The sequence below is a fragment of the Vanessa cardui genome, chromosome 10 (genome assembly GCF_905220365.1).
Source record: "Vanessa cardui chromosome 10, ilVanCard2.1, whole genome shotgun sequence".
Taxonomy (NCBI): Eukaryota; Metazoa; Arthropoda; class Insecta; order Lepidoptera; family Nymphalidae; genus Vanessa; species Vanessa cardui.
In genome coordinates this window covers 10,709,227-10,725,275 of record NC_061132.1, presented here as the reverse complement: position 1 = coordinate 10,725,275, position 16,049 = coordinate 10,709,227, and the positions used below count along the sequence as shown (strand labels likewise).

Genomic DNA, 16,049 nt, shown 5'->3' with positions numbered 1-16,049 from the left:
AAACAGTGCTCTAAGACTGTTGTTAATACATTTAACATACGTATTAAAATTGTTATTATGAAATGTGCAATTGAAAGTAAATAGAAAGACAGTAAGCTCTATACAAACATCAAAGTATGTACAAGAGTTATCGATTCAAGTCGAGGCCGACATTCCAAAAAAATCGAGGATACCCGAGGACTGCACAACACTATTATACTATAGGATATATTCGGGCAATGCACGGGTGACGCAAGCGTGCAGCGGGCGGGCTACAACAATAAATAATAATAGCGCGCACCGAGTGGCAACGTCGCGGGGATGCCGTCCGCGAGGTGCGGCAACACGCCGATCGATGCCACGGGTTAAATCAATTTGATGTTACGTGCAAAAAATGCGCTCCTGCTTTTTGTTAAATGTACCTATATTTTTTATTGAAATACACAGTGGAACGTTAAATAATTGAAGCTAGCAACATTGACTGCAGTTGCGTGTTCGATTCAATTTTAACATTTTAATTTTTTATTGTTAAGTAAAGTAGAATTAATGTAACAAATACACTTATCCATGAATAAACTTATCATCTTTATTAAATAGTACATAAGTTCTAAAAGTTAAAATTTAACGCGTAACAAGTTTCTAGACGTACACGAATAATAAAGTGGTTTTTTAATAATATCAACATATTAAGGAGCCTGTTTAGCCGCATTTGGTCCATATTAATTTTATAAAAAGAAGTAAGTAAGCGTTCATGTTCAATGCTATCTCTTTCACGGCCCGGCCAATTAACTGCAAAATCCAAATTATGAGAACCCGTTTCGCCATATTTAATTGGTCGACACCGTTATAAGATACCGCATTTTTAAGAACGAGTAAAAATTATTTCCACTATTGAAAGTTGTTTTTGAACCGAATATTTCAGGTAGAACATATATTTATTTATATGTATTTTAAATTATTATGGCAACTAATTCAATATTTTTCAAATATTTTTGAACGTCAAATACCTACCCTATTTCTGTTTTGATCTCCATATACCTACCCACGCGCATACAGTACCTACATAGTTGAAATCATTCTTTTATTTCTAAATAGTTATTTATCCGATAAATTAGATTAATGTTTCGTCTTTAAGCTCTTGGAAATAAGTCAGCGTTATACAATACCTACTCGAAATTATCAGAAGTTTTTTTTTATTGATGAGTAACAATAATTGTTAAAGAAACCATATCGTATCGTATTTTGCTTTATTTCAATTAATGACGTGTCTCACACACAGCACAACTACATACAAACAAACTTACGACTATGTCTTTACGCGAACTTATCCAATTCGCATCGGCAAATAAGTTCGGTGTGTTTGTCGCGGAGCGGCAACGCGGCGGTTTCGAACATGGGACGCCGAGCGGCAACCTCGCGCCATTTCCCTAGCCGAGTCTGTCAAGCCGAGCGATACAGTTTCACGATCAGCTGGATCGCTGTCTGTAATCTATACATTTTATCTTTATGTATAACAGCGTGGCGTTCCATTTATTTACTACGTTATAATACATTAATAGTTACACATTTTTGGCTCTCTGTTAGGATTAATTTGTTGTTTTAAATGACTTCTTAAAATAGTATTGTATTTTCAGATAATAATAATACGAATAACTTTTATGGGTCGCATGGTTATTTTTCGTGATTGTTTTAGTAAGTACGTGGTATATCAAATACCTATTAGTTGAAGTTTAATGTTTATTATTACATTTATTATTACTGTTATTTAATTTATGTTTCCTCGTTTTGTAACTTAAACATTTAAAACAACAGACACATTTAACGTAATTCTTATGTCATAATGGCAATTGATAAAATGATGAAATCTAAGAACAATCGAGTCATTTTCTCATTCGTTTAGAAGGAGCATTTACTAATTAGGTACTTGAATGGTTGTTTTTTTGTTTGGAACTGGGAAGATCGTGATTATAATTATATCATAACTTATACGGCCAGACTTTTTTCGTTATAATTAAAAATTTACAAAAATTAGTAGACATTCGATTCCACCATGTGTATTTTTCCTTTATTTTAATTGAAATCAATTTCTCATCATCTCTCGGAGATGGTGGTACTATTCACCATAGACACCTTCGCGATATAGAGTTTTAAGTTCCGCCCATCGGTCCTACATAGTCAAGGCCTGAAAGTAATCTATGAGGCACATGCAGTATCGATCTCTTGTCCTCTCTCGGCTTAGTTGTTTCACCCTCATTATATCTTCTCTCGTGTCATTACCTGACACGAAACCTGCTTGTTCCCGGGTTGTCTCCATATAAAGTATATTCCTAGTTGCATAATATTTTAAAAACTACCTCGTCCATCAATCTTAATTAATTAAAATATATCATAATGCAATTCTAATAACTCGAATAATTCTCGCAAAAACTTTTTCCTTTGTTTTAATGAATTCATAAAATACAGTTACATCTAATTATATTAATGACTTGTATTGGTTCTCATCATCATAAGTACATTAAGATTATGGCGTCACATATACATACGCGGTGTGTTTTCTAGTCACGCGATATTTTTTAAGTTTATTTGATTTATTTCAGCTATTTGTATACAATTTCATAAATATCATGAGTATTAAGAAAAAAACAAAGATAGTTAATTCAGTTACCTAAACAGGAGTAATTAGTACCTGCTTAATTTTCAGACATGAACGATTTGCTTGCACTCTCATTCGAGATTCTTTACATGACCTTTTATTGCGAAATTATTTGAATTTTAATAAAAAAAACTGAATCGTTATTGTCTTTTACAGTGATTATTGAATAAACAATCACTTTAAAAAGATTACAGCATAACTATATAACTTGTATAATTTTTCGAAAACAACAAATTAATGTAGGACAGTAAATTATTCTGCAAAATTTGAAATAATACCCTCATTGAGTCAAACCTTAAACACAAAAACAGTGCAGAAGAATTTTGGCTTACCAACAAATCTCAAATGCAGAGAAATAGGTACAAAAAAAAATAAAGAAAACTTTCGACGTTAATGCCTGTAAAGAATTGCCAATTCACTTTTGAATCATCACTTAACCAACTTCTCGAGTCCGTCTACGAGATGATATTCGTTGGATGAGAATATATTATTGGATATATATATATCATATATCATTGTATTATCTTCTTATCATGTATTTTAGTAACTAAATTTCATATGGAATCAGCTACGTAAAAAGGTAAAAACGAAAAAGTTATTACCATTCAATTTGATACAAATACATATGCACGCTAAAATTAGCAATTACAATTACATACAATAACACAATCGTATTATTGAAAGCGATTTACACAATTTAATGCATTTTATTTGAGTAAAAATCAATACAAATAAAACAATTACTGTTTCAAATATCAAATTTATATTTTTAGTAGAGTTAGAATAATTCCAATTAAAAAAAAAAAAAACAAGTGAATCAGTTGTACTTTACGTACACTTAGTATCTCTGTAATCGGTTAAAAGTCACATTGACAGATGATTTAAGGGCATTCAATTAGTCGGTTAAGCAGCCATAGCTGGCTCACTCTTTAAGTGTCGGATTATGGACATGAAATAAGTGATGTCGAATTGATGGAATTTCCGTTCCACTTCGGTACTTGATGTCAACTTCAATTGATAATTAATGTTTAATGATTTTCTTTAGCACATGTGTGAGGTCAAACTTTAATAACAGGGCCACTTTAAACCCTTATCAATTCAAAATTTTTAATTCGTATACATTATCCAAGGTTGTTTGTGTGACAAAAATCAGTGTAAAAACGGCGAGAACAATCACAATAGCAAATTAGCTAAGCCAATCATTGTTGGAAAAGTTGCTAAGATTATATACCGATTTTGGTTAAGAGTAAAGTTTCATTGGTGATGAGACACGGGTTCACCACATTTAGTCTGAGTCAAGGCAGCGACCCATACAATGACCATGAGGGTAATTAAGTGGTAAGTTGTCCGAAGGCGTGTTAAATAAGAGAATTTTCGATAGTTGCTTACACAAATATGGCCCTAGTGACTTTGACTTGTTTCCAAATTTAAAAATAATAATTATCAGAACGAAGGCAAAAACATTCCGCGGACTTTCGGACCTCCCCTCGTCTTACGTGTCTCTTTGTACATAAAAGTTCGGTTCAAAAGTCTTATTGAAACGTTCTTTTATCCGAAACCAGAATTATGAGGTAATACTCATATTATTTGGTTCTGTAATGGTTTTATATATATGTCTAAATAAAAGTAAGTAAAATTTATTTCAGAGAATTGGGAAAAACATCAATAATAGTAATACTAGGCAAACCGATAAGCAATGAATATTTTAGATTGAGAAAACCCATTATAGGATCTCACTACCATATTTTCTATATATAAAAGAAAATTATTGATATGAAATTAATGGCCATGCCAATTTTTTACAGGCAATTATTCAACTTTCGCGTTAAAATAATTGGAAGGGATTCCAAATTAAATCTTGGAGACGATTTTTGCGTAATTGATCTAATGTTTAGTTTAAAACTGCTGTTTAATATAACTTCTTTGTGGTAATGGTAAATGGGTACTTATTTATATTCGTTATCATCTCATACAGTTTAGTTTCGAACTTGCTGAGTTTGTGATAATATTTAATGTATCGTAATACAATTGTAAATGGAATTAAGTAAATAAATCATTGCTTGTATCCTTAGTAGGGTTCGTTCGGAAATTGTGATTGTAATTACACGAGTTCTCGTCAAACAGGAATACAGCTATATAATAGCAATACAAAGCATTCTTGTTTGGCGGTTGAATAAATAATGGTTAGCATTTGCTTACGGTACTCAGAATCACCACTAGAATATGACTATGTTAAAACGTAAAACAATATTGTTCCTACAACTGTTCAAAAGTTAACATACGAATATATTTGCAAAATGAAAGAAACAAGTTTCATGCAAAACTTCTGACCTTTCGATTTTAAATGCTTTATTTTTAAATTTATCATACTTTTACTTGATTTTATTTAGGCGTTCCAATAATTTTACTTTATAAGGTAAGAAAAATAATTGTTCCTATATACCGTAACACTGTCCAACTATCCAAGGTTTTTTCTATCAGGGAACAAAACACGAAGCTCAAACACAGCTACACAGTTATAATTGTCATTTAATAACGTTTATTATTTAATACTTAGATTACTGAACTCACTTTTAACAATTAACAAACAGAGAATAATTGATAATAACATTTTAACATCTCAATATCGCCATCACCGGTTATTAGAGCACTTGTTCAACTTGTTCTTGTTATGACATGGAATGCAAATAGGTTTTAAGATGTAAATGCGTGGGCTTAGAGCTGGAATGTTGCGCTACAGCATGGGGCTCGGAGATCACAAATGACCAGACTACTTTACACGAACTGCAGCCTTGGATTTTGCTTAAAATCTACTTACTTTAAGTCTTGAAGACCAGTTCCTGTTATTTTTTATAAATACATTAAGATTTATTATTCAATTCGTTTTTAACATTTGACAAATCTCAACAGCGTTACGTCATAAAGTTGCGCAAATACAGTATGAGATCACTGTTCCTAATTTTTTTCAATTAATAACAATAGCATAACCGTCTGCTTTACAAAGGCCATTATATCCCACTATTCAGAGTGCACGACATTTTTGTATTCCGCTTTTAAAAAGTAGAAACATAATTCTATACAATTTACCTGACTATCCTTTAAAATTTTCGCCTGTTGCCCATGCCGGGCCCATATCTATTATCGTGCCCATAACACTGACGGCTAGTAGTCTAACTGAATTAACTTTCCGATACGCCTGATAGAATATTATACTTTAGAAAAATTGTAATGTAACGTTCACATCTAACAACTATTATATTATATTATATTATATTTGGTACGATAAAATGATATTGCATTTTAAAATGAAAAATATATAATAAAATCTAGGTGATAGAAATCCTAGATGTGTCAAAAAACATTAAAATGTCATTGATTATAATAAAATAAAATTAATTTTATTTGGCTTGGTTAAGAACAAAATAGCTAAACACATAGCCAAATCTCTAATATTCATTCTCTCATGGATTATTTTGATAATGTAAAAACTAGCGAAAGAAAGACGCATTTCAGCAAATAGCACGGTGAGACCGTAAAAATCATCTCAGATGAGACACTTAATACTTAGCCCACTTATCAGTGAGTGGAGGCGAAAGCAGCCGCCTATTCTATTTTAGAGCAATCGATATCTGTTTTGGAGTCGCGCTCTATAACTGTGACCTGACTAGTCTAGACTGGCTAAAATTTACTTGGATTTACTTTTAAAATAAGACTAAATAGGTCGTATGGAATTTCTGGATATTTCCAGAAATTCCATACTTTTGTATGTGTGACCTTGTCTAACATATCTTGTCCTTGGTGTATATAAATATTTTCTGCCGTTATGAAATGAGAAATAACTTTAATAGGTACTACAAATTCAGCGTGTCATAAACGTCTTATCTTTCAAAATACGCAAATATTTTAATTATTCTAATGAATTTTCGTAATTTATATAATACCAAAAGTTAAAATCCTTTTTTTTCCCTACCTCTTAATTTCTTTATTAGTAGACTTATATTAGAAATGTGTATATAATAAAAATTGCCACAATCCAAAACAGTTTCACTTTTCGTATTTGTTTCAATATATTTTATAAAACAAAGGCTACCAAATGAAAACATAAGTAAAAGAAATTCAGAACCTTCAAAGGCAATGTATAAAAAGGATTTTCCTTCTCTCGTAATATTAAAACAGCCTAAGGCTTCAAACGCTTACTTAGCAAAAAAGTGTAATTCAGCTAAATTTGCCTGAAGTCTTTGGTAAAAATTACTTTCGTTATGAAATAAGGGATTAGGTATAGTTGGGTAAGGGTGTGTCAAAGGGAATAAAATCATAATAGAAAGAACAAATTCTTTTAGACCCTTGACATTAGACATGTTGAGGATATTGGCTACCACACCATAGCAAGAGTTGCATTTCTGCCATTGATAAAAAAATAACCATCCATGTTTTGATTACTCCCAAAAAATTCTTCATCGTACGTTCAAATCACAGAATTTAAGTTCTGTTTAGATTAAAAATGAAAATTTTATCTTTATAATTTGTGGCAGGCAACCAGTTAAAACTTTCTTGTATTTGAAGTTCATGTTCAAATAAATTAAAAATAAAAAAAAAAATTATCCCAAAGTTGGCTCTTATCCAGATTATACCTAGTATGTGTCTATAAATAATTGACCAATAAATATTTATCGAATGTCTCAAAGTTTGTAGGCTAAGCATTTCAAAAGAATATTTTCAATTTTCAAATACCTACATATTTATTTGATTTATAATATGGACCAAATGGAACACTTTATTGGTCACAAGAGTCCATAAAAAAATGGAGCTGTAATAAAATTAAACATTCTGTACATCGCTAGTGAGCCAGTAACCTTATAAACTAAGGTGTGTTTCAATCATGCTTCACAACGGAACACAAAAACACTAAGTGATAATACTGGTAACGAGAGAAAAAGTAAAGAGTAGGTGATACTTCCCAGATGGATTTGCACAAAGCCTTACAACCATGCAAACCTTAAATTAAAGTAAGATCTACCACGGAGCGTATTGATATTAGTACGAGTTGTTGCTTCTTATCAACAGTATTCATTTTAATTTTATCATCTAAGATTTCACACATCATTTGAAAGCTATTAAGACCTTGACAGTAGCGGAGTCATGGTCGCCTTGCCAAATAGAAGTTGCGTCATAATCTGCCGGTACCTGCACACTATCGACCCGACACGATTATGCGTTCAATCTGTCTATTCAAATTAATAAGTATACCATTCTAACTTAGATTTAAGTAGGTATTCGATCACAAGTGATATTATTCTTGTCGTTTTTTTTTTTGCAAAAAACAAATATATAGACGTTAAATATCACGCAAGCAGTCTTAGAGGGTGGGGCTAATAGTTTTAAGAAGGCTAATAGTTTTCTTAAAGAAGGAGAGGGGGATTAGGGGAGTTGATTATGATAAATCTTATGTAAGATAACAAATTTATAAATAATTTTAACATTTTAAAATAAGATAGGATTGATATTATTGAGGCTGCCGATTGTCATTAAAATGCGAAGTTAGACAGAAAGATCTTACGTCGTTAATAGTTGTGTCGGTGATTTTTTTTTATTTCTCATCACAAAATGCCAAAAATATTACGTAACACTCAATTACTTATGTAGATTTTATAAGTAGAAATTTGTTAAACCGTTTTTAATAAGAATTGAAAATATTTTCATCGTACCAAGTCTATCTTAATATAGGTAAAGACTGAATTTAATCGTAGTAAACGTTATCCCTAACTTAATTATATGAGCTTTACATTATATGTATAAAAAATACAGTGAACATTTTCCTGATTCCGCATATCAATCGCCTTCGGCAAGACAGGCGTAAGATCGTCTAATAATAATAATAGCTTAAATGAATGCGAGCTATCGATCATAATTTGTTTATTTAAAAAGGCAGAGGACCACTTGGCTCTGGGCGAAGTGTAAACATCACGTTCCGTCCACCAAACCACCAAACATAGCAACATCAATATCATATAGTATATCATAAGTCTGGTGCCTGTGAATTACACTGGGTTACTCGTCTATAAAATGCGCACAAAGCAATGCAACGCATTGATGTTTTAACGGTGCAAATGAAGCGTGGCTGGCAACTACCCAAACGAGCCTGACAAAGCCCTACCACCGCGTTAACTCATATACAGGTAACTATTTTTAAATTTCGTACTACCTCGAAACAAATGTTACATAAGAAACAACAACCACACAGGGATTCGAATAAAGGTCTGTATAAAACATTGAAGGAAAAACAAAGTAATATTCTCGTCCTTAAGGGTGACTTACGCAGAAAACCTCACCAAAGTTTCAACTCAATCTAATGAATAGTTTAAGAGCGAAATCATATTCACTCTTCTTTACATAGTATGAAACAAAGTCGCTTACCGCTGTCTGTCTCTATGTATGCTTAGATCTTTAAAATTACGGCACGGATTTTGATGCGGAATTTTAATAGAAAAAGTGTTTCGAGAGGAAGGTTTTGTTTATAATTAATAGACAATATAGAAAATGAAACGCTGACCATTTTAGCTGTTTCTAAAATGATGTCGTAAATGAACAAATTCGCTAGTATTTATTAAGAAGATTAGCCTTACTATGAAAATAATGTTGTCAGCGTTCTTAGACCAGGATCTTAAGAGGAATTATTCTACCTATAGCCTCTTTATTTTGCCAATTTTAGCTTCTTATTGTGATTAATTATATATTTGTACGACACTATCATTACGTCAATACGTAATGATATTATCGTCTAGAAGAATTTATTCGCAATCGCGTGTCTCTTGATTATTTTTATCTACAAACAATTTTATCTTATCGGGGCAAGGAACAATTTTAATTAGGTATTGTTATAAGTTTTATATGAAGAAATAAAATATATTATTATCTTTTTGTAACTTTAGTTAGCATTTACTGTGTACTTATATCTACATTTGCCATGTACGTACATACGTATGTGTGTATTTTTTAAATATATTTTATCGACGTGGAAAAGATTTATCGTGTATGTGTTCGTGAAAAAAAAAAACAGATTTTTTATTATCTGTCCGTGCATGCAACGCCGAAACCCGATTGGATGAATTTGAATAGAACTCGGTCAACCCTTGGTATTCACGGAATATTTTTATCCCGGAAAATGGATAGGTTTACAAGCAATAGTCAAAAATCGTATCACTGCATTGAACATCGCTAACATATAGAACGAATGTTAAATCAACTGAAAAGGTAATAGCAACTACATTTTAATGCATAACAAATTAGGTACTTAGTATCTTAACATATTTTTGCAAATTATGCTAATATTGATATAAATTATAAGCTAGTTGATTTATTTTGATTCCGTCATATAATTTACCTGCAAGTCTGATCTAATTATTTAGCAAAAGATAATAGAGGTTAATGACCCCTGTTGTTTGGACTTCCTCTTATCGCATGGTAAACGAGTTCATTTCAAAGACAAATCTAAAGAGTAAATACGTTTTTTTTTTTAAGTATTTCTCTATTTCGTACATTGAACTGAACCATAGCTAATTAAAAGAAACAATAGTAATTTTTGTACGGACGAAATAATTCATACCGACCTCCTTCAGTTGACCTCTAGTGAACATTGCGCAAATATTGATAAGATAATTTCGTTCATTTTTTTAATTAAATCGGAATAAGACGTGATGTAAACAATATATTTAAAACAATCTTGCAAAGAGAATACAAAAAAAAAACAAAACATTATCATGTATGTACAGTTTTTTTATTACTTATTTATTATTTATAATCTATATAATACACACAGTAATATCTGCTGTTGTCAGTAGCCTCTGTCCATCTTCGTGATTCTTACTTCATACTAAATTCGATCTGATTCGTTTTAGTGGTTTAATCGAGATAGGGATGGACAGACAGAGTTACTTTCGGATTTACAATATTAGTAGAGATAGCATAACGAAAACGGCCAAGTCGCTTTCGATTACAATGGGGTTTTTGGAAAAACAAATGCACTTAATTTGAGGAAATCATACGAACGATCATATATATATACAGGTATTATTATTGTTTTTTAAACATCACTTGTGTAGTTTAATAATTAATTTAAGTAAAGCCTCCTTGAATGGATTCAAGGAATCCTGAAATATAGATGGCTATAAACAGCTGAAGTAATTAATGTGGATCGTTCGCAAACTATAAAATAATTATATCCGATTTTTGGTATTCGTAGATAGTTTATGATATAAATACGAGTACTATCTATATATAAAATAGAACTGTAGGATAATAGCAGTTCAAGGTCGAACATGGTTGCAGCTAACGTCCGCCATTTTCGATTTTAAATGATGCCATAAAAATGTATGCCTTTCCACATTTTTCCATGAACCTAATCTGCTCCCCTCAAATTCGGACGATAGTTAATGGCATTACTAGATATACTAGTTGTAGCTAGCATAACGTATATGTATTTTCTAAACGTAGACTCGCGCTTGGCTGTTATCACACCCGATGGAAAGTCATGATACGTTGTGAGTATTATAAATGTAGTATTTCAAAGATTAAATCGGCATCAAAGATAATACATAATATACATATTGTATTATATAAGGTGACAAATATAACATTTTTATTATAGAATATTAGCAATGTCCCATTTAAAGAAATTACAAATATTCCTATTTACTGCTCTTATTAAGCTTAGAGTTAGGGGTGGGGGTCATTATCGAACTTGCACCTTTTTTACATCAATGTCATGTGTATCAACCCTAAAATATATTGTTTTAACCAAACTATATACTTAGAGAAGGAATGTTTTAAGTATGTCCAACTAAGAGCATATTATTTTGAAATGCAAGATAAACTGTACAACTATAATTAACTAATGCCAATGCTACGCTACGGACCTTCAACCAACCCACAAAAGAATAAACTAGTTAGAGATATACGTATTTATACATACGTTGGATTTAAGACGTTGTTTTTAAAAGACGCAAAAGATTACGGAATAACGTGTGATATCGAATTAATTAACATACATTTGGAACATCGATAGCTCGGAACCGAAATAAATAACTCGAAAGAACGATTCAAACAAAGAAAAATATAGATAATCATTTATCGAATACAGCGAACTTTACTTAGTCGAATAAAATCGATTACGAACGAGTGATAAAATAAATATATTTAAAAATCTGCTTCGCTCTTCAGCCATTACATACATAATTACGATTTTTTTGGACAAATAAACATAAAGAGTAACGAATTATACACTCCGAAAGGTAAAATTGACATCGAAAGTTATATACGAATAGTAATAGTAATTTTTGAACGTTTTTTATTAACATTTTATATAGAAGTGAATATATGCAATTAACAGAAGCATGTAAATTAATTTAAGATGTCGTTTTTAACATTTTTGAAATAGCTGTAGTAACGATTTGTAACTTTGGAAGCATAATTAGTTCGTACAATGATATTCTAATTTGGTACTTTAGAGCTGATTTGATGATGGAGGTGGATTATGAAACACATTAATGGCTACTAGTAAACTTGTGGAGTTTGGGTTCATTCGATTAGTTTTGACGAGTCTTTTTCGTATACACTAACTATATAGGTATTTCTTATTAGTAATGTGGACTTAACAATTTTGTTTGATAATAAATGAAAGATTTAATTAAACATTTAATTAAATACATGTTATTGTTACCTGTGCATGGGCTGTGTCCTGTGTGTGTACTGCGCCATGTGCCAGCCGGCATGGCTAGCGGCGCGCGCGCATGCCGTGCCGGCCGCTAGCTCAGCGCCATGACACTACACTCACACAACACCACCACACAACCACACCAACAACCTGCGGACAAAGTATCACATGTATTCATACATATCTACATTATTTTAGAGTAATAATTTTTTTCAAATCGTTTTATTATTAAACGTGTTCATTTCCTACTTTACTCGTAAAACAAATCGCATCTTTTACGATTTGTTGAGGCATTTAATAAAAAATAATGAAATAATAATATTACTGTAGAGTGGGTTTTCATTTTTAAAAAAAAAACACTGTCCGATCCCTTTTAAATTAACAAGAGTATTATTTTTTTTATTCAATATGCAAAATTAAGGATTGTTAAACTCAATAATAATTAGATAAAAATGTGAATTTATTGTTAATAATTTTCCCTGTCATATAAAGAGCAGATTGGAAATGATGTTTTCGATGCATTTCATAATTCGTCCATTGTTTTATATTATAAGACCTATCAAATTTACTTTAACTAACTCGCGAAATCGCTTAAATATAAATAGTCAATGTTTCAGAAAGTTAATATAATGTATATTTTATAATCACTTATCAAGCAGAAAAAATCATAAATATGTAAGGCAGATTTTCTCGACAATTTTTACATAATAACATACATCAAATTATATTCTGTATTTATTGATTATTCGTTTTGACCGAAATGTCTCGGTTTTTTCCACTTGGAGATAGCAACACTGATTTAAATGTTAACCCTAATTCTGATATATGTAGTATATTATGTATACGTATAATAATTCTACTTGTATATAGATTAAGAGAGAGATCTACACATGGTAATTAATTATAGCTCTGGGTGAAAATCATTAAATAACATTTTATTATATTGAAAAGTATAACCTTTTTTATATTTATGCAAAATCTTAGGTATTACTTAGTTATATTATTTATTATCTGTTGCATGCCTGTTTAACTTTATTTTTCGTACGACGATTTGTAAAATATTTTGAATTTAGTGATTGCCGTATCATTAAATGAACTATTTAGTCATTTTTGCGTTTTGTGATAAGATTTTTTTTAATTCGTTATCGTTACAAGAAACTAGCAAAACAATATGCGTTATCTTGAACAAATAAACCGTATTAATCAAATAATAGAATTTAAATACTAATTTTGAAACGATCTTGTTAATTGTTAATTTTGTAATATATTACTCGTATGATATGAGTTACATTTAGAATAAGTTTTGAGTTTTATTGGTTATTTTGTAAATAGTTAAGAAAAATTTAGAAATTACATTTGGCTATATAAACTATTTTTTTATGTAGGTATACTTATACTTATGACTTTTTTATTAATTAAACAGTGTCAATCACTTTTGTACTATTCTTTTTGACAATTTTGTGTGCTTTTGGAGATTTCCATATACTTGGCAAGTAAGAGGTTTGTGGCCTTGCTAGTTGAGCCGTGTTCGCGTAGGCCTAAACAGAAAGCAGCAATGGGCCACCACCCGATCTCGAAACAGAAAATACTGGGACAATACTGCTATTTCATTTTTGATAAATATAAGAACGGAAATCACTTAATCCGTCTTCACATGATAAACCTACATTGTAATATTTAAGACGTAATGAGAGCACGTGCATTTTTGCTACAAAAGTAGCAGACCTCGAGCTCGTGCAATCGTGTCCGTCTACTTTAGCTAGTGAGAGCTGCTGTCGAATTGCTTTTACGCAGTTAAGACACTAAGTTTTTTGACAAGGGAAAGTTAACTTTTAAACATTTTAAACTTTTTAAAATCACTTTTCTCATCGAATTCGAACATGACAGTGTGTATTAGGTGTTAAAAGTACTCACCTTTAAGCCTAAATCCGTTAAATTGCCTCCAAACGGGACTCGACACCGTACTCACACGCGCGGACACGAAAAAGGCACTTGGATAACACAATATTTTAAAAAACGAGTTGCGCAACACCACTTCCTTTAGTTTTCTTGTGTAGCATAAGACTTTTCACGTTACGTGACACGTTTAATGTTTTTGAAAAGTCCATTGAACCGTTTCGGTCGAAATTTACGTCCAGCGAAATTATAAGTACGAAGTGGCATCGGTGTACATAGACGTCGTATACATTTCGCGGCGCTGCCGCCAGGCGGCGTTACGGCGCGAGGGGGGCGGAGTCGACAGGGTGCGGGGGGAGCGAGAGAGAGATAGCGGAGCGACGCCACGGGGCACGGGCCACGTCGCAACACGAATGTTTTATCACGGTGTGCTTATGGAATCTATGTGAAAACAGCGATTGTTTATATGGCGAAGACATTAGCGGATGGTGGGTAGCGCGGTGTGGTGACCTTTTCGGTATCGCTTCACCGCGGGTGGCGATAACACGAGGTCGTCGGTCGAGAGCGCGGCGGCGGCGTTGCCGGCGCGCTGCGGCATTCAGGCCCACGTTTCCACGCATTACGAGTGGCGGCGAAACCCGCGGCCCTTCGAGACCTACCTGCCTAACGAGCGTAATCCTAGACGCGCTATCATCCATCGCCATGTGCTCTTTTCTATAACCTACATATTTAGATATACGCGGCCATATCTCAGTCAGTACATAATGTCATGTTTATTTATGTCATTTCGGTACGTATAGTTTGTTTCAACATAACTCATGCCAACTCAAAACAAACAGTTTAACCTCACTACTGCGAATGACGATTTTAAATCGGTCGTTTGAAGGTTTATTCAATATTAAATTTCCTTAAATGCATAAAATTATTTTAACTGAAAATTAAATTTAGAGTGCTATTATTATTTATTTTCATTAAATTTTATGTACCCAAGTTAATAGGTATAACTATTGATCTTACTCTTATGATACATGGTATATTTTTCGTACTAGTGCTCTTGTGTATCATATACCTTTGATGTGATAACAATTTTTATATGTCTATGAAAATAAAATGTCCGATAATAGTGAACTGTGATGTTAACTATTATATATGATGTATCTAGTACACAACTCTTCTCCCTACATAATTATTTAATTTTCTGTTTTCATTTTTGTCACTTTATCATCTTTCATAACTTACTCGCGCTATCCTTTGCATTAAAATCGATCGAGTTGGAAGTCCCTATATCGAAGTAGGTAGTTAAGTTTAAATACCAGTGGGACAGAACAGGATTCAAATCGATTGATGATTTAATTTGTAGGTAACAACAACATGTAGGAATAACACAAGTATTTGAATCATTTACGTCACGCGAGTCAAGATTAAAAATCGATAGTTCGACCTCTATTTTTTTAGATAAATCACCGTTCTATGCTAATGATTTTGTTTGTAGGCAACACTAACATGTAGAAATTACACAAGAAGGTATGTCACTTGATTAAAGACGATAGTTCGATTTTCAGTTTATTTGATAAAACTCAGAAATATGCTATTTTAAACTGTAGGCTTACTTTACGGAATTGGAATAAATTTTAAAAAGATTATGATGATGTTCTCAGCCGCGAGGGACATTCTAAAAGAAGACTAGCCAGCAACATAGATATAGACCTATATAACACTTACTCGGATGCAATGCAACTCCGCGGGAGTGTATCTTCAAACTTGAGACTCTGGGTCGCTACTAAGAATTTTACAAGAGACAAACCAATGACT

The 16,049-nt window shown here is 32.1% G+C and overlaps 1 protein-coding gene across 1 annotated transcript in view; it reads right to left on the bottom strand.

The window, feature by feature from the left end:
- LOC124532756 overlaps positions 1-14,833 on the bottom strand; it is a 116,760-nt gene extending 101,927 nt beyond the window's left edge. Inside the window, exons 1-2 of the mRNA XM_047107816.1 lie at positions 14,256-14,833; positions 12,348-12,491 (exon numbers count right to left, since the gene is read on the bottom strand). Coding sequence (XP_046963772.1) covers positions 12,348-12,385 — 38 coding nt within the window. The 5' untranslated portion in view covers positions 12,386-12,491; positions 14,256-14,833. The remainder of the gene's footprint in view (positions 1-12,347; positions 12,492-14,255) is intronic.
- Between the last annotated feature and the right edge of the window lie 1,216 nt (positions 14,834-16,049).